Source organism: Heterodontus francisci, chromosome 4, assembly GCF_036365525.1.
Source record: "Heterodontus francisci isolate sHetFra1 chromosome 4, sHetFra1.hap1, whole genome shotgun sequence".
Classification (NCBI taxonomy): Eukaryota; Metazoa; Chordata; class Chondrichthyes; order Heterodontiformes; family Heterodontidae; genus Heterodontus; species Heterodontus francisci.
In genome coordinates this window covers 16,149,609-16,176,389 of record NC_090374.1, presented here as the reverse complement: position 1 = coordinate 16,176,389, position 26,781 = coordinate 16,149,609, and the positions used below count along the sequence as shown (strand labels likewise).

The 26,781-nt window shown below is 43.5% G+C and overlaps 1 protein-coding gene across 3 annotated transcripts in view; it reads right to left on the bottom strand.

Annotated features, from left to right (window-relative positions):
• Window positions 1-26,781, bottom strand: part of LOC137368917 (PRELI domain-containing protein 1, mitochondrial-like) — a 66,502-nt gene that overhangs the window by 8,526 nt on the left and 31,195 nt on the right. Inside the window, exons 2-6 of one of the 3 annotated variants that reach the window (XM_068029218.1) lie at window positions 21,153-21,299; window positions 19,589-19,814; window positions 18,114-18,227; window positions 8,545-8,623; window positions 6,368-6,991 (exon numbers count right to left, since the gene is read on the bottom strand). In XM_068029218.1, coding sequence (XP_067885319.1) covers window positions 6,858-6,991; window positions 8,545-8,623; window positions 18,114-18,227; window positions 19,589-19,814; window positions 21,153-21,244 — 645 coding nt within the window. In that variant the 5' untranslated portion in view covers window positions 21,245-21,299 and the 3' untranslated portion in view covers window positions 6,368-6,857. Of the gene's footprint in view, window positions 1-6,367; window positions 6,992-8,544; window positions 8,624-18,113; window positions 18,228-19,588; window positions 19,815-21,152; window positions 21,300-26,781 lie in introns of those variants that run through there. The other 2 variants (XM_068029219.1, XM_068029217.1) reach the window with 2 other exon arrangements.

Sequence of the window (26,781 nt, the reverse complement as noted above, 5' to 3'; positions counted from 1 at the left end):
GCAGCACCCGACACCACGGGGAAGCCTACAATCCTAGCAAAACTTTGTGCGTGCTTTTTCTACTAGTCGCTGGCAGGAGAGAATGAAATGTAGTTGGCTTCCATTGAATAAAGAGCCTCAGTAACTTCCCTTACACAACAGTGGATGGAAAACTGTGAGATGTTGCTAATATCTCCAGCTGTAACCTGGAAGGAGCCAGACACACAGAAGTTCATTGTCACCATTACCTTCACAGCCACTAATAATGCGGTCTTTACCCTGCTCTAAGGTTGCAGTTGTGGCTGCAGCAAATGGCACATTTCAGTGAGGAGGTCCCTACTGAAGCACAAATGTTTCACATATTTTCCCTCGCTGAGGTTCAGGTAGGGGAATTGCTCCCTGAACACTCAGAATGGATATGACCTCCTGCTGAGAGCCCTTCTGCCCTCTTCTCCTCCTCCTCCTCCTTCCTCTTCTAGCAGCTTGTCCTGCTCTGCATGGCCTCTGCTCATTCTTCCAGTCATGCTCTATACCAAGAGAAAAGCCCTTACAAAGCAACTGCTTTGTGCAGAAACCATGAAGTCAGCAAAATGTCCTTCATCACCTGTCACACCATTTCCTGTGACTTTTGCAACTTGAAAGAACTATGGAAAACTCCAAACACTTGTAGAATTGTAGCAGCAGTCAGAAGAAATCAACCAGCAAGTAGTTAATCATCCCTATAAATAGCGCTGGTCGGGCGGGGAGGGGTCCTTCCTGCTGCTTAACGGCTGTTCAGCTATGTGAGCTTAACAGAGGGTGCAACTGGAGTGTAGAGGTCCAAAATAGCAGAGCTGGCGTCAAATCAGCATTGTAGGCTGATTGATGTCAAGATCTGCCTGCTCTGCATACTTCCAGTGGATGCAAGCTGCGCACACCACCACCGTCACCAAGATACCGTTGGCGCGATTCACAGAAGTGTGCACGTGCAGCGGACGCCACTTTGGTCCTGAATAGCACCCGTAACGCCCAAAGAATGAGTGCTTCCGAGCTCAATTTCGTACCCTTAGTCTCAGAATAATGGGTGGGCCATTTAGGACTGAGACGAGGAGAAATTTCTTCACTCAAAGGGTTTTCTATCTATGGAATTCTCTAGCCCGAGAGCTGTGGATGCTCAGTCGTTGAGTATATTCAAGACTGAGGTCCACAGATTTTTGGTGCGAAGGGAATCAAGGAATGCAGGGATGGGGTGGGAAAGTGGAGCTGTTACAGAAGATCAGCCCTGTTCTTATTGAATGGCGAAGCATGCTGGAAGGGCTGTATGTCCTAATCCTGCTCCAATTTCTTATGTAGAGACTCTGAATGAATCATCTCCTCTCCACTGGAATAGCCACTGTACTCTACTCCTTCAGAAAGTATGGGGATTCATTTAGAGAAGTGTAGTTTCAGTTCTGCCTAGTCTAAAGATTACTGTAACGGACTTCCTTTAATAATTTAAAAAAGATGCTGTTACTTTACACGTTAGTATAAAAAGAGACAGAGATCACAGCAGCAGGGTGATGCTGCAGCTGGAAGCTCCTTTCTAACCTGTTCCTTTCAATCAGCAAAAAAAACAGAAGTGAGTGCTACAGGACTTGCAAAAAATAGCCAGTGACCACTGGAGCTATTTGGGGGAACATTGATGGGGTGTGAATTCTGACTTTCTGTATTTAACAAGTTTGATTTTCTGAGAATAAGTTGCCATAGGAAGCGTCACTCCTGGGAGCACAAATCGGGAAAGGGAATTCAGATTTCGAGGCAGTAAGACGGAAGCAGGAGGAGGAGGGTTCCAGAGTTTATAATTAAATTGCACTGTTCTTTATAGGTTGTGTAAATGCCCAAAGAGCAGAAGCCACTTTGTACCAGTGAATGAACATGCAATTCAAATCACTGGCAAATAACTGCGTGAAATCTCACTGTGGCTTGTGGGTGTTTCTTCTTTTTATATCATTCTCAGGATGTGGTCATCACTAGCAAAGCTGGCATTTATTGCCCACCTCTAGGTCCTCTCGAGAAGGTGGTGGTGCTGGATCTCTTCCTTTGTAGAGTTTTGATGCAACTGAGCGTTTGCTCGGCCACTTCAGAGGGCAGTTAAAAATCAACCACCTTTGCTGTGGGACTGGATTTACACATAAACTAGACTGGATATGGATGGCAAGTCTTTCTTCAAAGATGGGGTTTTGGGTGTTCCACACACAAAGGAACAAACTGCTGAAACTAACACGCTCCGAGAACTCTGTGCTCCTCCAGTTCTGGTCTTGTGTATTTCTTCGCCTCTCCATTGCTGGTTATGCCTTCAGTTGTCTTGGTCAAGCTCTGGAATTCTCTCCCTAAACTTTACCAACTCTCTCTCCAACTTTACGATGCACCTTAAAACCAATCTCTTTGCCCAAGGTTTTGGTCACGTGTTCTAATATCTCATGAAGCCTGTTGTCAAAAGTTGTCTGATAACATTCCTGTTATCAGGAATCAGGAAGCGCCTTGGGATATTTTGTTCTGTTAAAGATGCTATAGAAATCCAAATCGTTGAACGAGCAGAAATAGTCAAACGCTAAACCTTTTCAGATTAAAGAAGCTAGTATTGAACATGTTACCCATGAGTGAAATTCCCCTTAAAGGGTTAACAAGAGTTACCCCTTTAAAATGAAATGTTAGAAAGGGATCTATGGAACTTTAGATCAAGGTATCAAAGTGACCATTACCAAAAAAAAAAATGCACAATGCAATCCCCAACCAGAGTAGTCAAAATTCAAAAGCCTGTCTATTCTTATAGATTTCCAATTCCAAATTTACCAGAAACATCTTGACCCTATTCCCCACATCCCCAAAGAGATTTGTAGCAAAAACAGTCCCCAGTCAGAAAAAAAAAAGACATTTTGAGATGTTCCCTAGGGAGTCGTGAAAGAACATTACAAAAGTTAAGCTGGGGTGGGGATCTGTATCTGTGCAAGCTGGGTTGTAAAATGCATATAGCGTCGCTAATTGCACTTGCTCCAAGTGCTTCTGTACTCACCTACTAGCGCAATAAATAGGTGCAGTCCTGTGCTAAATGTAGACAATGGGTTTAGAACAAGATTCACAAAAACAATAATCATGAAATACAATTGATACAATTTCAGATTACACATTCAAAACACAATCTAGTCCACTTAAATTTAATCATTCCATTGTTTAATAGAATCAATGCTCAGAATAAATATTTTGCTATGTGCTAATTAGTATCTCCAATAGTAACCAGCTCCTTGCTTTGGTGCAGAGAACAGCTGACAGGTTGTCATTATTCATTTACCTCCTTCAGTAACAAGGGCTACGTCTGAAAAGACAGAGGTTTCTCTCCTCCTGCTCTATTTTACAGTCATTATTATAGGGCAGGACACATTCCACAACGACACGTTAATACTGTGCCACAAAGCACAGTTGAAAACAGCCAGAGGACAACAGAGAGGTTGCAGACAGCAGTAAGAGTGATCCAAAGACTTTTTTCCCCCCAGGTTTGGAACTAGAAAGAATGAAAATAATGAGCGTTTGCCCCTTTCACAGCTTCAGGATGTCCCAAAGCTCATTACAGCCAATGAGCACTTTTGAAGTGTAGTCACTGTTGGAATGTAAGAAACAAAGCAGCTAATTAATCTTCTTCAAAATAGTGCTGTGGGATCTTTTATGTGCACCTGAGAGGACAGATAGGGCCTCGGTTTAATGTCTCTTCCAAAAGACGGCATTGCCCACTCCTTCATGCTGCACTGGGAGTATCTAAAACAAGAGGATGCCAAGAATCCAGGCAAAGCACATTTACTGTTTCATTATGGTGGCTTTCATAATATAGTCATGTAATATGAGAAATATAAGAATCTGAATCAGACATGCAACATTAACTCTGTTCATTATGAAAGTGCCTCTGTGTTTTGTTAAATATATTTTCTGAGGATTCATTTTTGAAAGATTGAAGAAATGTTAAACTTTGGGGTTTTCAAAGGGGGTTATGTAAAGGCCACTTAGCTTTGAAAACCAGTCCCTGGAAACGTTTTTTTTTAAAAGGGGCACTGAGAGGTCATGTGAGGAAAACAAGCCTTTCTGGGAAACCACCTGACTTCCAACAACAACTAGCCTTTCTAGGGAATCACCCGACTTCCAGCTCAATAAACAGACATCTTTGGACACCTGGAGAAATTGTTTAAATTGTTTACAAAGAAGTGACAGGTCAAAATCGATGTTTCGCTTTTGAATTGTTTTGAGTTAGGCTTGAATTGTATAAAAAAGGAAAGAAATTCTAAGGAGAGAAGAGAATTCCCAAGGAAGGAGAGACTACATCCTAGCTCAGCTTTCCAGCACCTCTGTAAAAGACCCTGAGAAGTCCACTGTGTCAACTCATCTCGTCTCCCATCTTTGAAGAAAAGTCTGCTAAATTAATTCTCAATGCCGCCTGAACAGAACTGTTCTAAAAGATCCCATTGACCTGTCTACGTGTACACGAGGCCAGACTGTATGCCAGTTTAGGAACATAACATATCTCATCTGCTGTTTCTTCAAGAATGAGCAAATATTCAGCCCAAGTGTTTTTTTGTCTGTAATAGAGCTCTAAAAACACAAATCCCTTTATTGTTCCAATTATCTGGTGTATGTGCGAGTGTGTGCAGCTAAGGTGAAATGGGAACTTTATATTTTAATCTGTGTGTTAATGCTTTACTTCATTACTGGTTAAGACTTGTTTTATAATAAACTGATAATTTTGTTGTTTATTAAAGAAACCTGGTTGGTGCGTTTTATTCTGGGATAAAAATTGAGTCTATGATTGACCCTATTGGTAAGTGGGAAAAAATTTAAATATATGTTGTGACCTGTGGAGAAGTGGAACTAGAATAAACTAGAATAAATCCCGCTTCGGTCATAACATTCTCTCTTTACAACCTGACCTACTGCGTATTTCCAGCATTTTATCTCAGATTTTCGGCATCTGCAGTATTTTTGCTGCAGAATCTTTGCTATTATTGCTTTGATAAGATTTCAACGACTCCTCAAAGAGTTAAAATGGAAGACCCCTAGCTCTCAATTCATGGCACAAACACGATTTTACAGTACTTGACGTTTTCAGTGTGCTACTGTAGAGAGGTCAGGAAGAGCTGATGTGGTGTATCAAATCAAACTCTACAGATGTGTGAAATGTCGCCTTAGTCTTCATACCCAAGCCATGTGATATACAATAGGGCACAATCCTACCTATTTACTATTCAGAAACTGTAATTTCACGGTTACAGAAAGGGATTCTGAGTGAGTATACTGAAAGTACTTTTCACTGGAGAAAATAATCCTTTGTGGAATGTTTCTAGATCTTTATTATAAACATTTTCTTATAACTACGCTGAGTCGTATTTGTCTAAGGTTTTGACATTGGAAATTAATTTACATATTGCTGAAATAGAGACATGTCGTCGAAGCTTTTCGTCTTGGCCATCATCGGGACAAATCGCAAGAATAATCAATGTAAGGGAAGCAACAAATTTGTACTGTATGAGAAGATAGTATTGACTGGTTGGCAAGTGGACTCTGATTGGTAAAGGCGTTGCCATGGAGAATGCACCAGTTTATGGTGACTAACAGTTAACTGCCAAGCTTTGTTTGAAATTTAAACCAGACAGCTTGACTCTGATTGGTCAAGACATTATGCTGAGGAATGAACCAGCGAATGGTTGTCACTAGTTTTGTTTAGCTGATAAAGGCGCAATGTGTGTACCTGTTCTTTCTGTCTGCAAAAAACAGGGCCCTGTGTATTAATACAAGTAGCTTCCAATACAAATGTGCCACACTGCAAGTCCGATTGACAATCTTAAATTGGTTGTCAATGCAATTCTTAGTACACTAAGGATTATTTAGCAAATGTTGTCCAATCGCGGAATCACATCTAATGTTGGACACTGTTTTGGGTTTTGCTAGCACGGGCTGATTGGTGATCTCTGCTTGTTCCAGGTCCCTTTTACCGGGTGGTGGTGGCACCCCTCCACCGCCTTTGTTCGGCGGAGAGTTTCATCTGTTGACTTTTTTATATTAAAATAAAACCACCCAGTTTGTATATTTTTATATACAGTAGCGGCCTGTACCTTGCCCATTGCGAACAGCGGAAGGGACATGTTGTTAATGCATGAAATAGGGTGAATCAAAGGCATCCTTTGTGACAATTGTTACGACCGACCGCTCAATACAAAGTCCAAAATCAAAATATATGATTCTGATTGTGGTGGGAACAACGCACTGTCAAATCAGTCCCGCCACTCCACAGATTGCCTAACATATCACTTTAAACTTTCCAAATTAAAGAAAACTGCAGCCAAATTGACCATCTATTAACCCCCGAATGAGGCTGATCAAACCAGGTGTCTTTAGATCAACAAATTAACTGTTTAATTAGAAAAACTAAATTCTTAAACACTACTAAGATATAAACAACATTTAAAATAGAAAAATTAATGTCCTTGCAGATTTACGCTCCTGACGAAGTGGAATCTTCCAATGTGGAACAGTCGCTTGAAGTCCTCACAGCCATCCAATGGGGATATAAAAATGACCAACACCCGAAGCTTCAACTCCTCTTTCGTCCAGCGACGACCTCAGCCGATCAATAACTTGCAAACGCTTCAATGAATCAATTTGGCTTTAGAATTTTGAGGGCTGAAAAAGTGATCAGTCTAAAATTCATCTTCCTTCAGTTTAAATTATCAGAGAACTCTAGTAGGTTCATGCTAGTCCAGCTGCCTGTGTCACTGTGGCAAAAGCCAGTTTTTAGCTAGTTTTTCAAAAGGCAATCGGCAACATTGTATCTTTGTCCTTATTCTCCGAATGGCCGTTGCCGGGTAACCAGGATGCATTCTTTAAAGCTGGTCGGTTCCCTCTCCGTATGGTTGTATCCAACGGTAAACAAAATGCATCTTCTTAGTAATTTCTGAGGCTTGCTTATTCTTAAAGCAGCACTGATCCTTTTGCAGCCTTAAAGGCACACTGTGTACTTCCCGGAAAAGAAAAAAAAGATACAGGATCATAACAATGGCTACCCTGATCAGATCACTTCTTGCCGTACATCGCGCAAACTTATGAACGGGCTTAAGGCCTTCATTTTCAGCCCTGGAAAGTGCCCAGTCTACCTTAAGATTACCCTGGAAGGGTAATGTACCCCATAAATTTGAGCAACATGTGAAGCTAGCTGTTTCACGCTGCTACTATGCAGTAGCAACACAGGTGGTGCTCGCCAATAATAGAACGCTGCTGTTAAGCCAAAAAGACATCCTGCCTATCGCACAAATGAGTAATGTGATATATGAATTTCAATGCCAGCGTGATACTAGGTATATAGGTTGTACGTCCCAAAGACTGGCGGATCGTATCAAACGACATGTCCTTTCGGCTGTTCGCAATGGGCAAAGTACAGGCCATATCCAACTAGCCCGTGGTTGCAAAACTCAAAACAGAGTGTCCAACATTAGATGTGATTCCGCGATTGGGCAATATTTGCTAAATAATCCACAGTGTGCCAAGAATGACATTGACAACCAATTTAAGATGGTCAGTCGGGTTCGCAGTGTCACGCATGTGTGTGTACTGGAAGCTACATATATTAACACACAGGGCCCTGTTCATTGCAGACAGAAAGAACATGTACACACATTGTGCCCATTTCAGCTAAACAAAATAAGTGACAGCCATTCGCTGGTTCATTCCTCAGGGCAATGCCTTGACCAGAGTCAAGCTGTCTGGTTTAAATTTCAAACAAAGCTTGGTAGTTAACGGTCAGTCGCCGTAAACTGGTGCAATGTCCATGGCAACGCCTTTACCAGAGTTCACTTGCCAACCAATCAGCACTCTCTTCTCATGGAGTATAAATCCGTTGCTTCCCTTACATTGGTATTCTCGCAATTTGTCCTGATGAGTGCAAGATGAAAAGCTTCGACAACATGTCTCTATTTTCAGCAATACTCAAGTTCTCTACTACTAAATGACTATAAAATTAATTTGTGGTGAATAAATTGAATTTGTTCTTTCAGCCTGTCGTGGCATGATATTTGGAGCAGTGGCAACCTTACTTAAACTTCAGCAAGCAACTTGCATGAAAAAAGGACTTATTGTTAGACCCGGGCTGTGTTTAGCTCTGCCATCGGAAAAGGAGAGATGCGGATTTCCGTTCATACGATGCACAGCCCACTAACAAAAACCAGCAGCAAGGAGGTGGTGGGGGAAATCTGTTGTAAAAGCCCAAATCAACAATAATATTTGTCTTGACTGTTACGGTCTGCATAGAATTCAGCAGTGGCTATTGCAATCTGAAAATATTCCAAGCAATACTTCACTGTGACTGACCAGCACTCATGGGTTCTGCACAGTCGTGTCACCCATCCAAAGATCTGGCATCCCTTCGCTTAATGGTTATGTTTTGCTCCTATAAAAGGTATTGGGATTCTAAGACTTCGACCACTTAGGAAATATGAAGGCATTTAAGAAAAACAAATTTACAAAGACAGGCATTGGGGAGGATATAAAAAAGGATGTTATGACTAATTCACCTACCTTGCAAATTAGCAAGTATGTATTCAAATCCCTCTGTTGCTTTTAGCTGATTTCTTCTAAATCTGGCAAGACCAAATTCCTATAATACACAAATAATTCTGCTTTATTAAAACTTCAAACTTATGAGTGAACAACCTCCCTTTCAAATGCGTTAATCTATTGAAAGGAGTGTGTGCAGACGGGGATACCCGTGAAGACACGATGGGTTCTGGGATCGAGACCTTTAGGAAGCTGCTTACTTTACATGAAGGATTAGCTTCAAAGGGAAAGCTGATCTGAGGTATTGCTATCCAGCGAGCTAATCATGCCAATGCAAACCAACAATGTATGAGCCCACAGGCACTCTGTACACTTTTTAAAATTCATTCACGGGATGTGGGTGTCGCTGGCAAAGCCAGGGATTATTACAGCCCTAATGTCCTTGAGAATCACAGAATCATAGAAGGGTTACAGACAAGAAAGAGGCCATTAGGCCCGTTGTGTCCATGTCAGCTCTGCAACAGCAGAGTCCCACATGCCCAGCCTTTCCCACCAGCCCAACAAATGTCCTCTCTTCAGGTACTTTCCAATTCCCTTTTGAAAGCCACTATTAAATCTGCCTCCACTGACTACACATTCAGGCAGTGTATTCCAGAGCCTAACCAATCACTACGTAAAAAAGTTTTTCCTCACTGGATCTTTTGCCAATCACCTTAAATTGGTGTCCTTTTGTTCTCGACCCTACCACCATTGGGAACCGTTTCTCTCTATCTACTCTGTCTAGATTCCTTAAGATTTTGAACACATCCATCAAATTTCCTCACACCCTTCTTTTCTCCAAGAACAACCCCAGCTTCTCCAACCTCATGCCTGGAATCACCCTCATAAATCTTTTCTGCTCCTTCTTCAAAAACTCCACACCCTTCCCAAAGTATAGAACCCGACACAATACTCCAGTTGAGGCTGGACCAATGTTTTATAAAGGTTTACATAACTTCCTTGCTTTTTTACTATATGCTTCTATTTATAAAAGGTGGTGGTGATCCACCTTCTGAGCAACTGAGTGGCTTGCTAGGCCATCTCAGAGGGCAGTTAGGAGTCAATTATGCAGCCCAGCCTCTACCAGTCATGGATGAGCTGGACATACAGCCAACCAAATCGGAACTCAGTGATGCCACTGATTCTCTAGCCAGCGGAAAAGCCCCTGGGAAGGACAGCATTACCCCTGAAATAATCAAGAGTGCCAAGCCTGCTATACTCTCAGCACTACATGAACTGCTATGCCTGTGCTGGGACGAGGGAGCAGTACCCCAGGACATGCGCGATGCCAATATCATCACCCTCTATAAAAACAAAGGTGACCGCGGTGACTGCAACAACAACCGTGGAATCTCCCTGCTCAGCATAGTGGGGAAAGTCTTTGCTCGAGTCGCTCTAAACAGGCTCCAGAAGCTGGCCGAGCGCGTCTACCCTGAGGCACAGTGTGGCTTTCGTGCAGAGAGATCGACCGTTGACATGCTGTTCTCCATTGGTCAGATATAGGAGAAATGCCGAGAACAACAGATGCCCCTCTACATTGCTTTCATTGATCTCACCAAAGCCTTTGACCTCGTCAGCAGACGTGGTCTCTTCAGACTACTAGAAAAGATTGGATGCCCACCAAAGCTACTAAGTATCATCACCTCATTCCATGACAATATGAAAGGCACAATTCAACATGGTGGCTCCTCATCAGACCCCTTTACTATCCTGAGTGGCATGAAACAGGGCTGTGTTCTCGCACCCACACTTTTTGGGATTTTCTTCTCCTTGCTGCTTTCACATGCGTTCAAGTCCTCTGAAGAAGAAATTTTCCTCCACACAAGATCAGGGGGCAGGCTGTTCAACCTTGCCCGTCTAAGAGCGAAGTCCAAAGTACGGAAAGTCCTCATCAGGGAACTCCTCTTTCCTGACGATGCTGCTTTAACATCTCACACTGAAGAGTGCCTGCAGAGTCTCATCGACAGGTTTGAGGCTGCCTGCAATGAATTTGGCCTAACCATCAGCCTCAAGAAAACGAACATCATGGGGCAAGACGTCAGAAATGCTCCATCCATCAATATTGGCGACCACGCTCTGGAAGTGGTTCAAGAGTTCACCTACCTAGGCTCAACTATCACCAGTAACCTGTCTCTCGATGCAGAAATCAACAAGCGCATGGGAAAGGCTTCCACTGCTATGTCCAGACTGGCCAAGAGAGTGTGGGAAAATGGTGCACTGACACGGAACACAAAAGTCCGAGTGTATCAGGCCTGTGTCCTCAGTACCTTGCTCTATGGCAGCGAGGCCTGGACAATGTATGTCAGCCAAGAGCAACGTCTCAATTCATTCCATCTTCGCTGTCTCCGGAGAATACTTGGCATCAGGTGGCAGGACCATATCTCCAACACAGAAGTCCTCGAGGCGGCCAACATCCCCAGCTTATACACACTACTGAGTCAGCGGCGCTTGAGATGGCTTGGCCATGTGAGCCGCATGGAAGACGGCAGGATCCCCAAAGACACATTGCACAGCGAGCTCGCCACTGGCATCAGACCCACCGGCCATCCATGTCTCCGCTTTAAAGACGTCTGCAAACGCGACATGAAATCCTGTGACATTGATCACAAGTCGTGGGAGTCAGTTGCCAGCGTTTGCCAGAGCTGGCGGGCAGCCATAAAGATGGGGCTAAAGTGTGGCGAGTCGAAGAGACTTAGCAGTTGGCAGGAAAAAAGACAGAGGCGCAAGGGGAGAGCCAACTGTGTAACAGCCCCGACAAACAAGTTTCTCTGCAGCACATGTGGAAGAGCCTGTCACTCTAGAATTGGCCTTTATAGCCACTCCAGGCGCTGCTTCACAAACCACTGACCACCTCCAGGCGCTTATCCATTGCCTCTCGAGATAAGGAGGCCAAAGAAGTCATTGCTGTGGGTCTGGAGTCACACGTAGGCCAGACAGGGTAAGGACAGCAGATAGGAAACAGTGAGAGTTCAGGGCCAACATGTTCCCGCAAAGGTGAAGGGCAAGACCAACAAGTCCAGGGAACCCTGGATATAGAGGATTGGATAAGGAAAAAAAAAAAAAGGCGGCTTATGGCAGATTCAGAGTGCTGAAAACAGTGGATAAATCCCCAGGCCCAGATGAGACGTATCCCAGGCTGTTATGTGAGGCAAGGGAGGAGATAGCAGGGGCTCGGACACAAATTTTCAAATCCTCTCTGGCCACAGGAGAGGTACCAGATGGCTGGAGGACAGTGAATGTGTTATCATTATTCAAGAAGGGTAGCAGGGATAAACCAGGTAATTACAGGCCAGTGAGTGGTTGGGAAACTATTGGAAAAAATTCTGAGGGACAGGATTAATCTCCATTTGGAGAGGCAGGGATTAATCAGGGATAGTCAGCAAGGCTTTGTCAGGGAGAGATCGTGTCCAACAAACTTGATTGAATTTTTCAAGAAGGTGACTGGACGTGTAGATGAGGGTAAGGCTACAGGGACTTCAGTAAAGCTTTGGATAAGGTCCCGCATGGGAGACTGGTTAAGAAGGTAAGAGTCCATGGCATCCAGGGCAATTTGGCAAATTGGATCCAAAATTGGCTTGGTGGCAGGAGGCAGAGGGTGATGGTCGAGAGTTGTTTTTGCGAGATGTGTACCGCAGGGATCGGTGCTGGGACCTCTGGCTGCCTGTAGTATATATCAATGATTTAGACGCGAATATAGGAGGTATGATCACTAAGTTCGCAGATGACATGAAAATTGGTGGTGTTGTAAATAGCGAGGAGGAAAGCCTTAGATTACAGGACGATATAGATGGTCTGGTAAGATGGGTGGATGGCAAATGGAATTTAATCCTGAAAAGTGTGAGGTGATGCATTTTTGGAGGACTAACAAGTCAAGGGAATATACAATGGATGATAGGACCCTAGGAAGTACAGAGGGTCAGTGGGACCTTGATGTACCTGTCCATAGATCACTGTAGGCAGCAGCACAGGTAGATAAGGTGGTTAGGAAGGCGTATGGGATACTTGCCTTTATTAGCCAAGGGATAGAATATAAGAGCAGGAAAGTTATGATGGAGTTGTACAAAACGCTAGTTAGGCCACAGCTGGAGTACTGTGTACAGTTCTGGACACCGCACTATAGGAAGGATGTGATTGCACTGAACAGGGTGCAGAGGAGATTCACCAGGATGTTGCCTGGGCTGGAGCATTTCAGCTATGAAGAGAGACCTAGGCTAGGGTTGTTTTCCTTAGAGCACAGAAGTCGGAGGAGGGACCTGTTTGAGGTATACAAAATTATGAGGGGCATTGATAGGATAAATAGTAAGAAACTTTTTTCCTTAGCGGAGGGATCAATAACCAGGGGGTATAGATTTAAGGTAAGGGGCAGGAGGTTTAGAGGGGATGTGAGGAAAAAGTTTTTCACCAGAGGGTGGTTGGATCTGGAATGCACTACCTGAAGGGGTGATAGAGGCAGGAATCCTCACAACATTTAAGAAGTATTTAGATGAGCACTTGAAATGCCATAGCATACAAGGCTACGGGCCAAGTGCTGGAAAATGGGATTAGAATAGATAGGTGCTTGATGGTCAGCAGACATGATGGGCCGGAGGGCCTATTTCTGTGCTGTATAACTCTAGTGAACCAGATGAGTTTTTACGACGTTCCAAGGGTTTTATGGTCACCTTTAGTGAAGCTAGCTTTCTTTGAAAATTTTATTTTAATTAGAAAACTGAATTTAAATTCCCTAGCTCCCATGATGGGATTTCAGCACATGCCTCCAGAGCATAAGTTCAGCCTTTGGATTATTAGCCCTCTAGCATGACCACTATACCGCTGTACCTCATCCAGCTATTCTTTTCAAATGGGGATGCAACAATTCAATTCCTGCCTGCGCGCACGCACGCACTGAATTCAATTCAAGATAAACTGTGAATAAAAAAGTTGGCATCAGTAAAAGTGACCATGAAACTGACAGATTGTCATAAAAAAACCCAACTAGTTCACTGATGTTCTGTAGGGAAGGAAGCCTGTCGTCCTTACCTGCTCTGATCTGGCACTTCAGTCCCACACCAGCATTGTTGACTCTTATTGTTGCCTGTCTTTTTGTGGGATATGTCGAGCATTCTTTGTTCCAGTCCTACTCGGGCCCCCTCCCCCAACTCTTTTTCCGGTACATTGATGACTGTATCGGTGCCGTTTCCTGCTCCCGCCCCGAACTAGAAAACGTTATCAACTTTGCTTCCAATTTCCACCCTTCTCTCACCTTTACATGGTCCATCTCTGACACTTCCCTTCCCTTCCTCGACTTCTCTGTCTCCATCTCTGGGGACAGGTTGTCTACCAATATCCATTATAAGCCCACTGACTCTCATAGCTACCTCGACTACACTTCTTCACGCCCTACCTCCTGTAAGGACTCCATTCCATTCTCCCAGTTTCTCCGTCTCCGACGCATCTGCTCTGATGATGCTACCTTCCATGACGGTGCTTCTGATATGATCTCCTTTTTCCTCAACCGAGGATTTCCCCCCACTGTGGTTGACAGGGCCCTCAACCGTGTCCGACCCATTCCCCGCACCTCTACCCTCACCCCTTCCCCTCCCTCCCAGAACCGTGACAGGGTTCCCCTTGTCCTCACTTTTCATCCCACCAGCCTCCATATCCAAAGGATCATCCTCCGCCATTTTCGCCACCTCCAGTCGCATCTTCCCCTCCCTTCCCCTGTCAGCATTCCGAAGGGATCGTTCCCTCCGCGACACCCTGGTCCACTCCTCCATTACCCCCACCACCTCGTCCCCGTCCCAGGGCACCTTCCCTTGCAATCGCAGGAGGTGTAATACCTGCCCATTTACCTCCTCTCTCCTCACTATCCCAGGCCCCAAACACTCCTTTCAGGTGAAGCAGCGATTTACTTGTACTTCTTTCAATGTAGTATACTGTATTCGCTGCTCACAGTGTGGTCTCCTCTACATTGGGGAGACCAAGCGCAGACTGGGTGACCGCTTTGCGGAACATCTCCGCTCAGTCCGCAAGCAGGACCCTGAGCTTCCGGTTGCTTGCCATTTCAACACTCCCCCCTGCTCTCATGCTCACATCTCTGTCCTGGGATTGCTGCAGTGTTCCAGTGAACATCAACGCAAGCTCGAGGAACAGCATCTCATCTACCGATTAGGCACACTACAGCCTGCCGGACTGAACATTGAGTTCAATAATTTCAGAGCATGACAGTCCCCCACTTTACTTTCATTTTTAGTCATTTTTAGTTATTTTTTCTTCCTTTTTTTTTTTACATTCCTTTTTACATTTTTTACAATCTTTTTTTGCATTTATTTCATTTCATCTTAGTCTCACCCACTGTTTTTTTCAGGTTGTTTTTCTTCAGGTTTGCACTTGCTGCTGTTCAATATTCAGTATATTCACACCTAATCTGTACTAATGCTTTGTCTTTCAACACACCATTAACATATTGTTTGCCTTTGCTCCGTGACCTTTTGGTCAGCTATGTGGCCTGGTCCAATCTGCACCTTCTCCTTTGTTATCTCTTGCCCAACCCCCACCTCACTTGTTTATAATCTGTGACTTTTCTAATATTTGTCAGTTCCGAAGAAGGGTCACTGACCCGAAACGTTAACTCTGCTTCTCTTTCCACAGATGCTGCCAGATCTGCTGAGTGAATCCAGCATTTCTTGTTTTTGTTGTTGACTCTTAATTGCCCTCTGATCATAAGAAATAGGAGGAGTAGGCCATTCGGCCCCTCGAGCCTGCTCTGCCGTTCAATAAGTTCATGGCTGATCTGATTGTGGCCTCAACTCCACTTTCCTGACTGTCCCCATAACCCTTTACTCCCCTGTTGACCAAAAATCTGTCTATCTCAGCTTTGAATATATTCAATGACCCAGCCTCAACTGCTGCCTGAGGTAGAGAATTCCAAAGATTAATGACCCTTTGAGAAGGAATTCCTCCTTATTTCTGTGTTAAATGGGACACCCCTTATTTTCAAACTGTGTCCCCTAGTTCTAGATTCCCCAGAGGAGAAACACCCTCTCAGCATCTACCCTGTCAGGCCTCCTCAGATTCTTACATGTTTCAATAAGATCACCTTTCATTCTTCTAAATCCCAATGAGTAGTCCAACCTTCTCAACCTTCCCTCATAAGACAGCCTATTCGTTCCAGGAATCAACCTAGTGAACCTTCTCTGAACTGCCTCCAATACAAATATATCCCTCCTTAAATAAGGAGACCAAAACTATATGCAGTACTCCGGGTGTGGTCTCACCAACACCCTATACAGTTGCAGCAAGACTTCCCTACTTTTATACTCCATTTCCCTTTCAATATAGGCCAACATTCCATTTGCCTTCCTAATTACTTGCTAACTGCATGCTAACTTTGTGTGATTCACGTAGGAGAACACCCAGATCCCTCTGTACCGCAGCATTCTGCAGTCTCTCTCCATGTAAATAATATTCTACTTTTCTATTCTTCCTACCAAAGTGGATAACCTCACATTTTCCTTCATATGCCAAATTGCTGTCCACTTAACCTATCTATATCCCTTTGCAGACTCTCTGTCTCCTCCACACAACTTGCTTTCCGACCTATCTTTATATCAGCAAATTTGGCTACAGTACATTGTCCCTTCATCCAAGTCATTAATACAGACTGTAAATAGTTGAGGCCCTAGCATTGATCCGTGTAGATCCTCACTAGCTACTGTTTGCCAATCTGAAAATGCCCCATTTATCCAGTCTCTCTGTTTCATGTTAGGTAGCCAACCCTCTATCCATGATAATATATTTCCGCCAACACCATCAACTCTTATCTTGTGTAGTAACCATTAATGTGGCATCCTATCAAATGCCTTTTGGAAATCTAGATACATTACACCTACTGTCCACCCTGCTCGTTACATCCTCAAAAAACTCTAATAAATTTGTCAAATGCCTTTTCCCTTCATAAAACTATGTTGACACTGCCTGATTGGAGAGGGTACAGAGGAGGTTTACCAGGATGTTGCCTGGTCTGGAGGGCATTAGCTATGAGGAGAGGTTGGAAAAACTCGGATTGTTTTCACTGGAACGACGGAGGTGGAGGGGCGACATGATAGAGGTTTACAAAGTTATGAGCGGCATGGACAGAGTGGATAGTCAGAAGCTTTTTCCCAGGGTGGAAGAGTCAGTTACTAGGGGACATAGGTTTAAGGTGCGAGGGGCAAAGTTTAGAGGGGATGTGCGAGGCAAGTTTTTTATACAGAGGGTGGTGAGTGCCTGGAACTTGCTGCCAGGGGAGGTGGTGGAAGCAGATACGATAGCGACGTTTAAGAGACATCTTGACAAATATATGAATAGGAAGGGAATAGAGGGATCTGGGCCCCGGAAGTGCAGAAGGTGTTAGTTTCGGCAGGCATCAAGATCGGCGCAGGCTTGGAGGGCCGAATGGCCTGTTCCTGTGCTGTACTGTTCTTTGATTGCATTAGGATTTTCTAAATGTCCTGCTACTACTTATTACAACCAATGCATCCAATATCTCTGCAGCCACTTCTTTTAAAACCTTAGGATGTTGGCCATCAGGCCCAGGGGACTTGTCAGCCTTTAGTCTCATTAGTTTTCCTAGTACTTTTTCTTCAGTGAGTTTTAAGTTCCTCCCTCCCTTTTGCCTCTTGATTTTCTGCTATATTTTAGTGTCTTCAATCGTGAAGACCGATACAAAATATTTGTTCAAAGTCTCTGCCATTTCCTTGTTTCTCATTATTAATTCCCTAGTCTCGTCCTTTAAGAGACCAACATTTACTTTAGCTACTCTCTTCCTTTTTATATACTCGTAGAAGCTCTTACTGTCTGTTTTTATATTTCTTGCTAGTGTACTCTCGTATTCCAATTTCTCCCTCTATTTTAATTTAGCCTTTGCTGGTTTCCCAATCTTCTGGCCTGCCATTAATCTTGGCAGAATTGTATGCCTTTTCATTCAATTGCTGAACTTCCTTAGTTAGCCATAGATGATGCATCCTTCTCAGAGTCTTTCTTTCTCAATGGAATATATCTTTGTTGAGAGTTATAAAATATCTCCTTCAATGTCTGCCACTGCTTACCTTTTAACCTAAAGTGGCCCAGCATGCCATCATCTACGGCAACTCGGTCAACAAATGCTGCCTTTGCCAGTGATGGCCACATGTTGAGAATGAATTGAAAAAAATTACACACACACCTCCAGCAGTGCTGTATCACGGCCCAGACACTGACTCAGCAGGGTTTAATCCTGGGATGTTCCTGTTCTGTACTAACTACTAAGCCACCGGGGAAGTAAAGCAAATAAGTAAATAAATAGCTATACTAAAAATCAGTCTCTGCCATGGTAGATTATGTGACAGGAGCTGCTTTGGTGTCAAATTTTTCTTGACACTGCTCCTGTGAAGTGCCTTGGGACATTTTACGATTTTAAAAGGTGCTAAATAAATGCAAGTTGTTGTTTGCACTTGATAATATTTCACATGTCGTGACTCCAGTATATCTGACTGAAAAGCAGAAATTGTTAGCAAAAATCACACATACACTTAACACTGATACACCATTACCTGAATTGCTCGTGAAAAACCAAATACATTTGAAGTGACCCAAGCCTCACGCTGTACCTGCGTCCACGTCAGATTTTCTGGATTCGGACAGTATATACATTTTTCCTCTACCTGCTGAAATTAATAAAGAGCGCAGTTTCAATTGTTTGAAATTGTTGGAACTTTTAGTCTGTGTTGGCCACATGGGATGAAACAACTGTATCTGCCACAAGTTTTAACTCAATCTTCTAAGGATGAATTTTATGATCTTACTTTTTACATCCTGCCTATTAAATGTTACACAGATTATAGTCAAAATACACAATATGGGTGGGGTAGATGACCTGCATTATACCAGTCAGTGATGTCTCACTGGCATTTTCATGTAGGAATCATTCACCAATGAGTCAACAGCCCTAACAAAGGTCCAGCATTTCAAGATTCAATGTAGGAGACACAGCAAATAAGAAACGTAGGCAAAAAAATAATAGAATTCTTGTTGTTTGGATTTGCCTGCACTCCCTCTATCCACGTGAACCCCCCACCCCGCCCTTTCCCTTAATATGTGAAATTCTTGACATAACTGTTTGCCTCTCCCTCCCAGATCTTACCATCCAATCTGAAAGAAGGGTCTGCATTGGGGTCAAAAAAACCCAGCCTTTGAAAAGTCAGTCTTGGGAGATGATTTTTAGCCATTAAGTGACACAAGGCTGATTGCCAAGTTGTGTCACTGAATTTGTCAGACTAACTCTAAGTGTCTGCTTGACTCTGGATCAGAAGATTGCTCGTTCAAGCCCGCTCTAGTAATTGAGTACACAGAATTAGCACCATCCAGTGCAGTGCTGAGGGAGCGTAAAGGTGCTGTCTTTCAAATGGGACATAAATCGAAGTCCTGACTATATGTCCAAGTGAATGTACAAAATTCCTGTTTTGAAGAGAAGCAGGGTCCTGCCAAACTTTTATCCATCAGATAGTTATGACTGAAATTGATATCTGGTTATCTATCTCATTGGTCTTTGTGGAACCTTACTGTGTTTGTGAATTTGGTTAGTGGTTTTGACAGAGGGATGAATATTGGCAGGATGCCAGATCCTCCTACTCTTCAAGAAACTGTTGTGGAATCTTTAATAACTTCCACTTGAAGAGGCAGATGTGGTCTTGATTTAACATCTCATTCGTAAGACGGCACCTCCAACATTGAATCAGTCCATCATTGTAGGGTCAGTCTAGATTCGGCACTTAAGCCATGGAGTGTGGCTTGAAGACGCACACAATCTTCTGACTCAGAGGGGAGAGTGCCACCACCGAGTTTGGTATTTGTATCGTCACTATCAAGATTAAAAAAATGCTTAGATCTTTACTCTGGTTTCAATGTGATGATGCCTTTACCCCAAGAAATTTATAACAAAAAGATACGCTCATAAATGATGTAGAACACAGTAAGTGAGATCTCAACCAGTGAACAGGTAGAGCAATCAGGAGTAGGCAGCACTTACCATGAGGCGGGTATGGTTAATATTCCATGTTAAAGTGGTAAATGTTCGGTTTTGAAGATCGACTATGGAATCTTCTATAACAAAGACAGATTGAGCCAGGTTAGCAGGGAAGATCATCTCTCCCCAGCGAGGCAGACGATTAGTCTTTGTAAGCAGACGTCTAGAAATCAGCTTGTTATCAGAGGTCACTTCACGGTAAATCACATCTTCGGTTAATACGTGTTTACTGTAATGGAGAAAGATGTACCTTTTGGAATTGTCTTCAGACCTGATGTTACAATGCTTTGTGTATATATTTGTATTTAAATGGAACAGAATACATTTACAAACTGTGTTTTCAAAATGTTTTTTTACTGAGTCGAGATTTGATGTTAGAAATGTAAATAATTGCAAGATATTGTTCTGTCACAATATAAATAATACATTGTTCAGTCTCAATACAAATAGCGGAAGGTAAGAGTCCATATAGACTATTTTGATGTCATCACGGGCCTCCAAATGCATTTCTCAGGCCCTGAATTGACTCCACCATCCCATTGGAAATTAAATGGGCCGCATCAATATACACAGAATAAAAAAGCAACAGGAGTATAGAATCATAGAAAGTACAGCACTGAAGGAAGGAGGCCTTTTGGCCCATAGCGTCTACACCAGCTCTTTTGAAAAGCAATCCAGTTAGTCCCGTTCCCCGCTCTTTCCCAATATTCCTGCAATTTTTTTTCCTTCAAGCATTTTATCCAATTCCGTTTCGAAGGCTACTATTAAATCTGTATGCACCACAGTAAATGTGGCAAAGTGATAGGTCATTGGTTAATAAAAACACTGGTAACTCTGAACTAGAGCAAGTGACTCTTCAGAACACACTGGCCACAATACAGCTTGGTACTTAATGTGTTTAATGAAGGGGCAGAAAGGAGCTACCATGACTGAGTTGTTGGGGGGTGGGTGGAGGAGGGTTGCGGGGAAGAGGGAGGCCAGAAAGAGAACAAAGGCAGAAAAATGAAATATGAGAATACACACATATTACTTTGTATAAGCTTCTTTTAAAGACTGGGTTCAGGGTAAAGGCTTGCTTGGGTCTGCAAACGAAACCCGACAAAGCCTGACAGAACCACATCCGACCCGAGCCGACCCGACCACCAGAATATAATCAAAATTATTGAAGAGGTTGTGCTCTACCTTGGATAGAATCGCTCATTGCATACTGCGGAGTGCTTCCCGCCTTGACGTCCTGGCTGTCACTGCGTCCGACCTGACCTGAGCCGAGCCAGAATGCCACACCCGGAAGAGTGACCTGACCCGAACCCAACACGTGTTGAGTCCCGTCAGGTAGCCATGCTCTAGTTCAGGGTAACGGTTTCACTAATGGGTGTGGATGAGCAGGGGGGAGCAGCAGTAGGGAGACAGTGCTGCTATTTAGTCTGCAGCAGAGCGGGTTAATCACATTAGAAAAAAAAGTTTGGGGTCAGAAATGGTGATAGAAATCCCCCTTCTCCCCCCAAAAAAGGACAAACTAGTGTGCCAAAAAAAGGTACTCACAAAAAAGTGCAGATCAGAGACCTACCTGAAGGGGTTTGGATATCGTTGCCAAAACGCAGAGGCAACTTGGTCCCAGGAGCTCTTGAGAGTAGATATGTCGAAGAAGTGCTTTACCATTGTTGCTGTCTGAGCCTGTTCAGGCTGCAGATACAAAGAGGAATTATAGAATCACCTGTAGAGTGAAACGGCAAGTCAGACATCCAACCATCAACCTGGTTTTCCCTGCCACACTGGAAAGAATAGACAAGTTCAATTAAAATGTAACAACAGGATTCAGCGCCTTGAGCCATTCAATCAGATTATGGAATGTCCGACTCCTAACTCCATTTACCCTCCTTGGTTCTGCAACCCTCAATACCCTTGGCTAACAAAAATCTACAAACCCCAGTTTTTAAATTTTCAATTGACCCTCAGCCTCAAAAGCTTTTTGGTGAGAGTTCCAGATTTCCACTACCCTTTGTGAAGGTGCTTCTCGAGAGGCCTAGGTTATGTCCCCTTGTTCTGGACTCTCTCACCAGAGGAAACATTTTTCTCTATTTACCATCAAAACCTTTAATCATCTTGAACACCTCAATTAGAGCACCCTTTAATCTTCTATACTCACACTTTGTTAAATCCACCTCCTCTGTAAAAATTGTCTCTTTCCCCAGCCACTCTCAAATACTCTACATCAGGAGCACCCAAACTCCTGGTGTCCGCAGGCCATATAGGTGAGTGCCATGGAGCTTCAAGGGGCCTAAAGTTTCAATCCTGGTTCCCATTCATTTGCATATCCATGGTCTCACCCCTCCCTGGCTGTAACCTCCACTATGCCGTCGAGGGAACTCTGCGTTCCTCCATTTCTGACCTCTTGTACATCCCCCACTTACTCACCTGACCATTGCTGGCAGGCCTTCAGCATTCTAGGGCCAAAATTCTTGAATTTCTTCACTAAACCTCTGCCCCTCTACCCCTCCTCCTTAAAAACACTCTTTAAAGCCTTCTGCTTTGACCAAGCACCTGTCCTAATCTCTTTCTTTGGTTTGGTGTCAATTTTTGTCTGCTAACATTTCTGTGAAGCACCTTGAGATATTTTACTATTTTGGGCAGGCCTTTTCCAAATTCCCAGGGCCATTAAACAAGATAAACCAGCCAATAAGAAAAGTAAGTGCAAACAGAACTGAACTGCCTGAGCTTTAAGCACCAGGTTGCTGGGGTCAGGGGCTGCATGTGACTTGTGGGCTGATAAGGACATTCTGCTCTACGCCAACATACAGGCAAGAAAGCAGCCAAGCAACCAATCAAACCAGCCGCTGAAACGTGTTCAGGTGGTAACTGAGATCAGTGGATGAAGGTTACCTAAAGAGAAAAATTTACTTGATACTTTTTTTTAAAAAATACAGATACATGTAAACTATAATAGGGCAGGAAATAGCAAACATGTACTCAGCAAAATATAAAACAGAGAATGTGTGTGCAATCACTGATCAATCAAGATAATACATCTCATTATCACCAAAGCCAATGGAGAGTTACATATATAAAAATAAATATATGTATAAAAATACACACACACACACACGACTGAGCAAGGTTTCAAGTTATTCCATTCTCACATCTCCACTATCCAGTCCCACTCCTCCACCCAGTCCTCCTCAGTACAGCGGCCATTGGAGTAGACTGCCATCTTCACCAGCTGGACATTGAGCATCTTCTGGAGTGCAGCGAGGAGGATCACGTGTCCCTTGTGGAACCTGGCGGAATTCCGTTCCACTAACTTAAATAGAATTGGATTCACCGAAGTTCCATTATCAGTACGCAATCCTTCCCACAAGATCTTTCACCCAGGTGTTCAAGACAAAGATCTATCCTGATGTGCTGCTGGGGCAGGCAAGGCGCACAGCCCGTGGAGGACAGAGGGCAATGTTCGCTAGTGAGGCTGGAAGAATATCTTGAGCACCTTGCTCACTAACCCTTTGCAATCAGGGTAGAGTCAGTAACTGGGTAGATTGGATACAGCATTGGCCTTGATGAGTCAAATTGTCTCTTCTGACTTCGTATGAGGGTGCCTTAGAGTAACTGGCCCTAATCTTTATTCAGTTGGGGATTGTGTCCAGTCACCTCCTCTCTACATGTTACGGCAGAGATCATGAACCTATGCCTTACATACATCATAACATTTATTCCACAACGAAACTGCCACTGGTTACTGCAGGTAGTTACTGAAATGTGATTGTTATGCTCCACAATTAATAGACTCATTGTAGCTGTAAACATTGATTTACAGTAGACCATTTCCATCGCCCCACTAAAACAAATCATACATTCTACAAACTGTGACAAGATGATTCGCAGTAATAGCTTCCGCTACACCAAAGCTGTGTGCCCTAAACCTGAGGAAGTGGCGTGTGCGACTGCCAGCCAATGTGCCCGAGTCAAACTTTAGATAAGTTTGTCCAATGAGCTAAATCAGCTCTCGTGACAAATGAAACAGCCATTAGAAAAGTTGTTGGAACCAATTTATAGAGCCTGTGTGAGACCTGCTGCATTCCTTTCAGCCAGTTGGAGCTTAATATTGCCATGGAAGAGTCAATATTCCATGCCAAACCAAACCAAACCTACGTTGTTTAAATCGAAGTCTGTGTTTCATTTACTTTAAAACCTATTACGTTGGAACCTCCAATTAGTATCTGCCTATTATTCACCAGAACTATCATAGGACAAAGCCTCGTCTGAGACACTGGAAATACACAATTTGCTTTTTCAGCTGTGGTTGAGTGGGTAGTGCTCTAATCTGAGTCAGAAGGTTGTCTGTTCAAGTCCCTCTCCAGAGATCAGAGCACAAAATCTGATAACTCCAGTGCAGGACTGAGGGAGTGCAACACTGTCGGAGGTGCTGCGTTTTGATGAGACGTTAAACCGAGGCCCCATTTGCCCTCTCAAGTGGATATAAAAGATTCCACTGCTAATATCTTGAAGAGCAGGGGATTTCTTCCCAGTGTCCTGGTTATCATTTATCCCTCAACTAAATATAAAAGACAGATGATCTGGTCATTTATCTTTGTTGTGGAAGCTTGCTGTGTGCAAACTGGCTGCTGCATTTCCTACATTACAACAGTGACTGCACTTAAAAGCACTTCATTGGATGTAAAGCACCAGAGGATATCCTGATTTCATGAAAGCTGCTGTATAAATGCATGTTCTTTCTTTCATCTTTTCATGGTAAATGAGAATTTATAATGGCTCTATATACAGGTATCCTGCATCAAGATGACTATATATTACCTTTGGATGTGAACCACAGACCCTACAGATAGTGACACTGCCAAAGACTGGAGGCACCTGTAATGTGAACTTATCACTGGATGTTCCACAGGATGTGTAGCTCACAATAATTCAGCAGGACAAAGTAAAGATATCAGTAGCCCAGAGACCGGAAACTGCAAACATATTCGAAAATTGCAGCGACAAATGAATGAGAAGAAAGCAAGAGAACAAAAGGAGGAAATGCACACGCCTCAACATCAAAGAATGGTTTAAAAATCAAGCCGCTCATTGAATGCACAATTGGCCCAGGAACGATGGATGACACCATTAAGATTTTTTTTGTGGATTGTCAAGGTCCAAATTCTACCAGGATGCGGTTAATCGAAACAATATTTCCAGTAAATGCAACAGTTTATTGAATGTGCCCACAATCCCAATAATTATAGGATTTTACAGAAGGAGGCCATTTGACCCATTGTGTCTGTGCTGGCTCTTTGAAAGAACCATGTCTTTAGCCCCACTCCTCGCACCTACTTAACTTTTTCTGATTCAATATTGATCTATGTTTCTTATCAAAACCATTATGGAATCTGCTCTAACCACTTTCTCCTCCAGCATTCCACATCCTAACAATGCTTGCATTGAAAAAAAACACACTTCTCCCTTAGTTCTTTTGGTGCTGACATTAAATGTAAGACCCTCCAACCAATAGAAATAGGTTTTCCTGCTTACTTATACAAAACACTTCATAATTTTGAACACCTGGGTTATGAAGGGTGTGCCATTTAGAACCGAGATGAGAAGAAATTTCTTCACTCAGAGGCTGGTGAACCTGTGGAATGCTCTACCACAGAAGGCAGTGGAGGCCAAGTCATTAAATATATTCAAGAAGGAGATAGATATATTTCTTAATGCCAAAGGGATCAAGGGATATGGGGAGAAAGCGGGAACAGGGTACTGAATTAGACGATCAGCCATGATCTGTTTTGAATGGTGGAGCAGGCCTGAAGGGCCGAATGGCCTACTCCTGCTCCTATTTTCTATATTTCCATGTTTCTATCTCTTCTAACCTTGTCTGCTCTAATGAACCTACAGCAGGCAACTCAAAGCACTGGAGAAGAATCACCAGAGGTGCTTCTGCAAGATCCTCTAAATCCAGTGGCAAGAAAGGCGGCCCAACAGCAGCGTCCTCTATCAAGCCAACCCACCCAGCATTGGGCCCCTAATCTCCCAAAACCAGCTCCGCTAGGCAGGACACTTTGTTCGCATGCCTGACATGACTCCTGATGCAGCGTTCTACCCAGAACTTGGTCACGGCAGGAGACTCCCAGGAGGACATGTCCTCAAAGAATCCCTGAAGAGATCAAACATCTCTGTCAACTTGTGGGAGTTCCAGGTTCGTGACCATCCTAGATGGAGAACTCTCATTTGGGAAAGCACCGTACACCGCGATGAACTTTGTCGGGAACAGAGGTGAAGTCGAGGTGCAGAGGGAGCGCACAAACCTCCCAACTACTCAGCCACCTGACCCTTCAAACACCGCCTGCCCCTCATGTGGCAGAGTCTGCAGACCACACATTGGACCTTTCAGCCATGTCAGAACCCATCGACCCCAAGTGGAAGCACATCATCCTTGATCTCGAGTGACTGCCTAAGAGAAGGTTTTTTAAAAAATTCATTTATGGGATGTGAGCGTTGTGGGCAAGGCTAACATTTATCGCCCATCCCTAAATGCCCTTGAGAAGGTGGTGGTGAACTTGAATACAACTTGCTAGGTAATTTCAGAGCGCAGTAAATAGTCTACCACATTGTTATTAGTCTGGAGTCACATGTCAGCCAGACCAGGTAAGGATGGCAGATTTCCTTCCCTAAAGGATATTAGTGAACCAGGTGGGTTTTTTGACAATCTGGTAGATTCACGGTCACTATTACCAATACTAACTTTTTATTCCAGATTTATTTAATTAATTGAATTTAAATTCCCCAGCTGTGGTGGTGGGATTTGAATTCATGTTTCTGGATTATTAGTCATGGCCACTGGGTTACTTGTCCAGTAATATAACCACTTTACTACTGCACATTGGTGTACTGGAGCGGTTTTGTATTATTTCAGCAATCATTACAATTGCCAAGCCACTCCCTTCCGAGTAGGTGCTCCTCATGGCCAGTATAATAAATGCTTAGGCTATATATAAAAAATTGCTACTGCTCGGAGGGTGAATAGAATGGAAGAACATTAGTAAAGTGCTAATGTCATTGTGAGATTTCCTGCTTCCCGTGGTTTTTCCTTTTGACCTTTCTGATTTGAACTGACCTTGGGGAGGCTGGCTAGAATGAGGCAAAACTCGAAAGGACACAGGCCACAGAATGATGAGTGGGGGTGAGCAGAGGTAGTGAGAGAAGGTGCA